This window comes from Telmatherina bonti, assembly GCF_933228915.1.
Source record: "Telmatherina bonti genome assembly, chromosome: 22".
NCBI lineage: Eukaryota > Metazoa > Chordata > Actinopteri > Atheriniformes > Telmatherinidae > Telmatherina > Telmatherina bonti.
In genome coordinates, this window is record NC_136631.1 from 14299488 (window position 1) to 14308184 (window position 8697).

The following is an 8697-nucleotide window of genomic DNA, read 5'->3' on the forward strand; positions in this document are numbered from 1 at the left end:
CTCAGTCCACAGATCATGCATTTGTGGAGGATTTGATTAATTGAAGATGAGATCCCTGCAGAGTTATTGCACTTGAAACAGGTGGGCCCTCCCATAGGTGCTGCTATTTTAATTATCTCCTCCCAAGGCCATCTCCATAGCAGCCTTCTGGGCTTCTGTGTCTTGCTCTTCTTGAAAACGTACTGAACTGCTTTCTTTTTAACAGACCTGATGGTTTTAAGCTTTTCAGAACAGATAACACAGACTCGAGGCAATAACTATGCATGTTCAGTTTTATTCAAAACAAGCTGATGGTTTTAAGGGTTTGACACAATAGTACAGTGCAGTGGGGGTGTTGCTATTATGGAAATAAGTCCTGTAGGCTGTGTTCGAGGATTGAAGTGCAGTGTAGGATTATGTCAGCTGCAATTTGCAGTGGGGAGAAGCTTTACAAGTTTGATTTGGTGCTTAGACCTATGGTTATAGACGACACAGGATATTATGTCAGTGTGCAACAACAGCCTTTGTTTTGCAAACGTGTGGCTTACAGACAGGGTTTTTTCAGACTGTAGCCAACTCTTAAAACATTACTTGTTGTTGTTTAGTCTGGGAAATAGATACACTCATTTCCACTTTCTTGCCATTCAGCAAATGTAAGGTTTCAGCCTCTTCAGTCTACGGTCCTTCTTTATGCACATTGAATGTAAAAGGCACAAGTCTGTCAAAACTGGCACCTTTAAATATTTTCAATAACTTCATTATATAGTAATTCTAAACCTAAACTAAAACTGCAAAGTAAAAAGAACCCTAATCGATTTTAGGAGCTTCAGCTGCTGGACTGTTTTAGGATTGGGACTAGAAATGTTCTGGATCTTTGCTATTTTTCAGAAGTGATCCCTCCATATCCCTCCACTGAAACCTACTGTGCAAGCTGAGTATACAAGTTATACTACAGTATGTTAATAGGGCTATTTTAATGGTGATATTTGAAGGATTTATTTTAAACAAAGCCTGTCTTCTATGCAATATCAGTCAGCTCCAGACTTGCTCCTAATGACCAAAATGAAGTAATTCTATTTACTTATTTCTTTAGGAATGCAGAAAAAGAGTGTCTCCTATGTGTTAAAGCCTTCATTTAAAGGAAAAGACAATGTGCAAATGTGATTTCTTGTCTACTAGTAATGATGTTACACACAACCCACTTTAAGCACAATGTTGTAGCAGTCAGAGGTTGTCAAGGTGTTTCATTACAGATAATGGATGGAGGTTAAGTGGGAACAAAGTCCGGGCTGGGCCCGCCTCCCGCCCTGCGACCCTGACAGAACCTGAAGGGTGGCTCATCCCTGCTAAGCATGTGCGTCATCCATCTTGGCCTTGTAACAATTCAAGATGTAACATTCACACCTCTGCAGATGCCCTCACCCCCATCATCCTCTTCCTCGTTTCTTCAACTGGGAATCAGGAACCCTGAGCCGACAAGTTGTCGTTGTGCTGCCAGGATAAGCATCAATAAACTAATTAAATCTAAAGTCAACAATTTTACTTCTGTTTTGTTCAAATATTTTGTTGAAAAAGTGCAAATATATTTCATATGCATGTTAGGGGATGTTTGATCTATTAGTTTTAGGGAATGTTTGATCCATTAGTCTGATAGCCAAGTATTAAAAAAATGATAAAGATGAGGTGAGTTACCCTATTATTTTTATTTTTGTAATAGCATTAATCATGAAATTTTGTCACATGAACTTGTGTCAGTGTTTCAGAACTGCAAACAAGCATTAAAAATATAAGAAGTCCTCAAGTCAACACAAATATTGTAATGTCTTCAAGAGCTTGACAAAACTTATTTTGTATTCCACAGCTCCTTATTTATGCCTTTTCATTAGATTTGCTGAAGATAAGTCCTCCTTGTTTATCATGTGACACTATGGGGGAAAGCATACTCTTAAAGCCTTTCTTTTACATTTATGGCGTCATGTGTTCGGAGACATCATATTCAACTAAAGCCCATTGTGATCCAGTCTGCAGCTGTCAAAGGCCAACATGTGAAGCCTGCACCACACAAATAAAATGATGATTAAAAAAAAAAAAAAAGCTTTTGATAGTTTCATCTAATGTAAAAGCCTATCCAAAAGCCTAACCAATAAGCAATATATTATATTTGAGGTGTATGAACTGCGATGGACTTTTCCTGGATGATTTCAGCACATATTTACCACAGTGTGATGTGGTCTTAAAAGAGGATCATTTCAACCATTTTTGTGAGATGAGGTAGCAGAAGCCATTATGACAATTACATTTTTAAAACAATTTGATATATTAAGCTTTTAGTGCCCTTTGCACATGCTATTCGTGGTCTGGGTTGAGCCACATAACAAATTAATCTCATACAGAACTCCTTTGGAACATATGACTGATTTCACATCAGATAATGAAATCATCGGGATGAATGGGTTCAAAAGCTGAGGTCACAAGCTGTGTCCTGACTCAGATGTCGCCTCCAGCAATAACTGTCAACACACATGAATCCCTCCATCAATAGGTCCGTTATTACTCCCCTCATGTATTGCAAGAAGCCGAAAAAGGTGCTGGAAACATATCTATTAAGGCCATGTAAACAGAGACACTCAGCGTTACATTTTTGTTTTGTTTTTTTGCTGTACACACATTTTGCGTTGTGATTATATGAGATGTTTCTGCAGCCTTCCCTCATGAATGGACCTCCTGTTCAGCACAGCTAACACCTTGGCATTGCTTCTAAAAATCTGTCACATTATCACAACAATGCATGTCATCACTGTTTGCATCACAGTGAGGTGTTGGCTGCTCGCTTTATTTTGAGCGTGATAGTGAATAATGCTTGTCACCGATTGAAAAGCGAGCCTTTCAGCCAAAAGCTCCTTTTCAGAGAGAACTGGATCAAAATAGCACCAAGTGATATTGTGTAATGTGTTCCTCTCTGTTTTGTACAGTGCAACAAACAGAAAGCTCAAATCAATACACCTCCCTCACATGCTGCTGAGAGAGCGTGCGGGTGGTTAGTCTTATTTCCACTTCATGGGTCACCACATGTGAGTGAGAAGTGGTTTAAGTGAGAGCTGGAGCTTCTGGAAAATGAACGCACCTCTGTCAGTCCCTGTGATCACACACAAGGAGACAGTTCACTTCAGGCCATTTTAAAACTTTCAACAAAATTTAATTTAAAGTCCAGATCAGTAAGCTGACCACAAACTTAGCCTCGGTTGTGCCGGCACTGCTCTTGTTTCTGTTAAACCTAAGCCTTCACAATAATCTCTGCTCATCGTTACCCTGTAAAAAGAGTCCCTGCTCATATTAATCCATATGACACCCATATGTAAAATAAAATATAAGATTTTTAGGAAAAAACAAACCAACATTTATTTGGATCTATATTCATTATGGCTCTGAATAAACAAAATATCCTTTTCATACAGGATAATGTCAATGATTGACACATTTCAAATATAAAACCATAGAAACTAATATTTTTCTAAGGGTGTTTATTTGTACCTTGTGAGATAGATATACCTTTTATACATACTGTATCTTTAATAAAAATCATCTAAGTACATCAAAAGTTAATCAAGGCCAAAAGATGTATGCCTGTCCTATATGTACAGAACCAAATACACATTACGTTTACATGGTTATATGACCAAACAGTACCTGAGCATAGCTTAATAATGCAGGTTCTTCAAATGGAAATCCGGGGTTTTATCCACCAAGGAAAACACAGCCTATATGATAAAATGCAACAATGCAATATTTATTCAAACCGGCCGATAAATGGCAGTGATTTGAAGCTATATATGCATGTGAGACATACATGTCCCACAAAACCAAAAGCATCTTTTGGCCCTTTATCCTGTTAATCTAACACATTATCTATATCAGTTTTGTCCACAGGTTGGGTGGTACAAAAAAGTTGTCTGACAAAAAATAGACACACGTAGATTTAAGGCATACAGATGGCCTAAAACAAAAAAGATGAAAAAACGCATAGTTAAGAGGAAACAGTGTTCAGAAATGAGCTCTCATCTGCTCTCAGTCATAAGCAATATATGGATTAATAATGTGCAGTTCAGCATCCATAGAGGGCTCTGCAAATTTAGTTTAAAGCAGAAGACCTGTGTATTACCCGACCTGCGGAATTGAAAATGTAAAACACTCCATTTTGGGTCCGGTTAGGATGTGAGAGAGGTTTCTAGGTGATGGGGATTAGGCCCTGATCAGTCTCCTCTCAGGTTAAAAGGCGCATTCTTCAGGTCGGAGGAAGAGTGGCTCCATCTGTAGCCTCCTGCTTCGAGCCGCGTTTGTCTGTCACCGCATCGCTTCGTCTCTCCTCTTCCTCCTGGGTCAGCGCAGTGACAGACTCTCTGGTGCTTGACTGGACGGACTGGCTCACCCGGGGTTCAGACGGATGCGTCTCGCTGGCCAAACTGCTTGATCTCTTCGCGCTTGTGTGACCGTGGGAAGATGCGTACAGTCCTTCCTCCTGCTGAGAGTGCGCAGTTTCTGCTTCAGCACCGCGCGGGGAGATTGACGCTCTCTCGGTTCTGTCATCCCACTGAAAAGCCTGACTGTGCGGGGTCGTGTCCTGCCTTGTTTGGTTGACAGACGGCAGCCTTGTCTGTGTAGAGTTCCACTCTGTGACATTGTTGTTTGTTGAAACTGTGGTATTAGTTGAGGTGTTCATGGTGGGGGTGACCCCCTCAGTCACCCCAGGCTTCCCAGCTGAGGACGAACTGGTTGGTTTCCAGATGAGGCTGTAGTAAATAGCCAGGATAATGGCTGCTAAAGACACCGACAACACATATGCAAAAACTGTGGCTAGTCTCACCCATTTCTTGTTAGTCTTAGCAGCCATCTTAGCCTTTTTGTCCCCTGTGTAAGTTGCAGGTTTGCCCCTCTCCATATTGGGCATGAAGTCCCTCTCTCTCATGTTGCCCCTGTTTTTTCCTCGATGCTCCACCACCCCCTCCGTCTTGAAGGCTTTTCCTTATGCCCAGTCCAAGAGAAGAGGAAGCAGAGGGGAGAATGATGCTGGACCAGTGTTCCGCACCGCAGGAAGATTTACAAGCTAAATTGATTTCTACTTAATTCATTTGTTTCTCAGGAAGCACTGCGCTTCTTATTCCGTAGCCCCGGCGCAGCATTGCGCGTCTTAACGGACATCAAGCATCCAGAAGGTGATTGCGCCTTTCAGCATCCGACAGCCACGGGACAAATTTCAGTCCTATGAGATTTCCAGGCAACAACTGGCTGCAGGCCCACAGCGAATCCGCAAAGATGCGATTTGATGTCATCTATTAAAACGACTTGGTACGATCATACGGTACACAACTGTCTGTCTTGTCCAGCAAATGAAGTAGCTGGCTCAGCTAAAAATACAGAAGAGGGGGCGGGCGGTGGCTCTTAAAGAAGCAGCAGCTGTGCGGCAGCTCTAGAACAAACAGAAGGGAAAAAAAAATCAAGCACATCACCTTCCCATCAGGATACTGCATGGCGAGCTGGGTGTCGAAAAGGGGATGAAGACTTGTTCCAGCGACGCTGCGAGGAGTTTAGTTATGCGCACCCAAGTGGATAGGATGATATGAGCAGTGAGCCCAAAAAAGGGGGCGATTTTCTTACTTTCATGGACATTTATGACTTATATAATACCTATAGCTGAGGGTTACGCTAATTTCAGATGTGAGTCAGTAACATGATACCAGATGTTTGGATTCATTCTTCACAAATGAGACTTTTAAAAATAATGCACACAATGTTTTGCTCACATCCAGCAGCAAACTGCATGCGCGGTGAAACTAATGAAACATAAAGCCAGCACTGAATACAAATTAAATTTCTTATTACGAATTTTTTTTTTTTTTTTTACAATAATGAGATTGTGTCAGAAAATGGCCAGATGCTGTACAGAATGGAGCCTTACTTCTTTACTGCCTTGCTTTCTTGGAGCAAAGAAGCCTGTTATCATTGTTTAAAATGTCTTGGGCAGCAGAGATGAAAGTCTTTTAGGACCTTTTTTGGATATTGACTGATTTGTCACTTATTTTAAGTATTGTCAGTGTAGGCTATTTGAGAATTTGCAGATGAATTTGACTTAATACTGAACTTTGAACCAACGTGAAAACAAACATCTAATTGAAAAGACAGTTAAAATAAAATAAAATAAAACTAAGATAAAATTTTACTGACGGCCACCAACCACTCACAACTGTGCTTGGCATTTGTCATTTCAATGCCCATCTTCACCACTAGATGTCAGTAATTTGTGGTGACTGTACCTTTAATGTAGCTAGCAGACGGTCGTTTTCATTTCTATAACTGTATCTAGATTCACGGAGATAACACAGTTTGATTAACATAAAATAATAATTCTACACCAGGTGATTCAGAAAGTTTTCTCAGCCAATAAAAAAGGAAAATTTTGACATAAATGAACAGAAATTAGAAGTCAGGGTTTATGTTTGCTCAAGGAAGGGGGCAGGGAGGGGTGGGATATATACAATATATGCTATATCGGTGTGAGTGTGATGATGTGTGTGTTTATGATCTTTGATGTGAATACTTGAGTGTGTGATGGTTTTATACATTTTAAAAATGTATTTTTGTAATGTAAAGCACTTTACGTTGCTTTATATTGTACGAAAAGTGCAATACAAATAAAGCTTGAATTGATTTGATGAACATTATGTCCTTAATAGATATCTGAGGAAACTGAACAAGTAGAGAACAAAAAAAGTGCCTGCCCCGAAGATACATTTATATAGTAGATAAATAGTATATAAAATGTTTAACTATAAGAATTATGAAAAAGATCAGCAAATACCTTACACGGGTCCTAAGAAATTAATCTGGGTCTTCAGTTTGTCTATCTGCTTGCCAAGGCCTCATCAGAGTAAATCTCTATGGACTTGTGACTGTCAAAAAGCCATGCTCGTCTGAAACTTAGTAGCAACCGGTCAGATGAAGTGATGATGAATCCTCCCTGGAGCTTAGACTTTAACATAACTGAAGCAGTGTAGGGTCATCTTGATAGAGAATGGAACAAAAGGCAGCCAACATGCAAAGAGGAGCTTTGAAGCATCCTTCAAGAAGCCTGCAGAACTATTCATGAGCAGTACTTAAGGAAAATATAATAAATCTTGCCTAGAGGGCTCAAGCTGTGGTGAAGAATAAAGATGGCAATATCAAATATTCATTTTTAAGCTAGATGGAACTGTACATAGTTTGTTTTACTCATTTCTGTAAAAGTTCACACTTTTGTTTTCAGTAAATTACGCATCTACTTTGTACTTTCCTGCCAATATATAAAGAAATGATGGATGGGTCCAAAATCTTGCCCAGCACTGAAAAAACATGTGATTATTAGGTACCATGTCAGCAGGCTGACAGTGCTTTTGTTGCCCAGAATAAGCACACACCTCCCAACTGTGAATAGATTAGTAGGAACATACCTCTCAACTGTGCAGATTTATGAATAAAAGTTGATGCATTGCCATGTTCATTAGAAATGAGAAAGTACATTGTTGACTCTCAAAAGTTCAGCTGTGCAACCGCTCCTGTTGTTTGATGCCTTTGATTCATTAAATGTACAGGTGATAGATAAGTCAAATGCTTCTTCTATGCAAACACAGGAGGTTTAAGATCTTCCATTACCCAGAATCACTATTAAGCATTAAGTTGATGAAGGTGACCACCTGTAATGTGGGTTTTTCATGGTCATGCGTGTTGATGTTGTCATCAGCATCTTGGATAAAACGATCCTGCAGTGGTTCCCCACATGTCTTTTCTGTGGTTCCTGATTGCCTGTTTGCATTAGATATTGCACAGTCAGAAGGTTTATTTGAATGAAATCCAAATAACCAGGGAACCTTTGTTGAAACAGCAGTCAGCAATCTGCCTTAAGTAATATATGATACCACCACCCCAGACAGATGGTTGTTTTGTCATAATTTGATAAAATAATAAGTTTGTGAAAAAAGCCAATCAAAACAGTGTAGTAGATTAATTAAACAGCAGCATATTAAATGTTTAAAAAGCACCAAATAAACTAAAGCTAAAAGCATTTTTCACCTCTTGTTTGGGTGATGTGTGCTCTTATTTACTTAGTTTAAAACATAAAAAAGCCTGATATCAAATAGCAGCATGTGTGAAAAGCAGCTGTTAGATTCACTTATCAAAGGGTCAGTTTCCCCAAACTACACAAAAAACATTTTCTCACTTTCCTCAAATGTCACAAGCTATGCAGAGACTTCTGAATTTGTATCAGATCGGGTTTTAAAACATGTTTCTATTCCTTTTGGTTAAGCCACAGAAAACAAATGTTAACATTTAATTTAGTCTTTTTGCTTCATGAGAAATCCATACAGATACAAATGGATCTGAAAGTGTTATATGGAGAAAATGTTGATTGGATGAATCCAAACAATAATTTATTTGCACTACCAGTCTTTATGCTCAGGTTGAATCTATTGGCGATTTGACAGCTGTGCATCCACCTTGAGTCGTGTTACATGTTTTTTTTCCTTAACTTCATTTGCAATGCACATTAGCAGGAGTGCATCCTGACAACAGTCAGATCAGCTTAGCTTCAGCGTAGTGCATTACTTCAAAGCAGATGGAAAGATATGCTGGTTAATTAGTACGGCAGTGGTGGATATGTAGATATATTTGTAGTATTACTGGAGAAAG

At 39.4% G+C, this 8697-nt stretch overlaps 1 protein-coding gene across 1 annotated transcript; it reads right to left on the bottom strand.

The window, feature by feature from the left end:
- Nucleotides 1-3810: 3810 nt before the first annotated feature.
- Nucleotides 3811-4942, bottom strand: LOC306772456 (uncharacterized protein; the record flags this gene model as incomplete). Its single annotated transcript, XM_079261925.1, has 1 exon — nucleotides 3811-4942. One exon carries the CDS (start codon nucleotides 4940-4942, stop codon nucleotides 4262-4264), a length of 681 nt encoding a protein of 226 aa, XP_079118051.1. The 3' UTR covers nucleotides 3811-4261.
- Between the last annotated feature and the right edge of the window lie 3755 nt (nucleotides 4943-8697).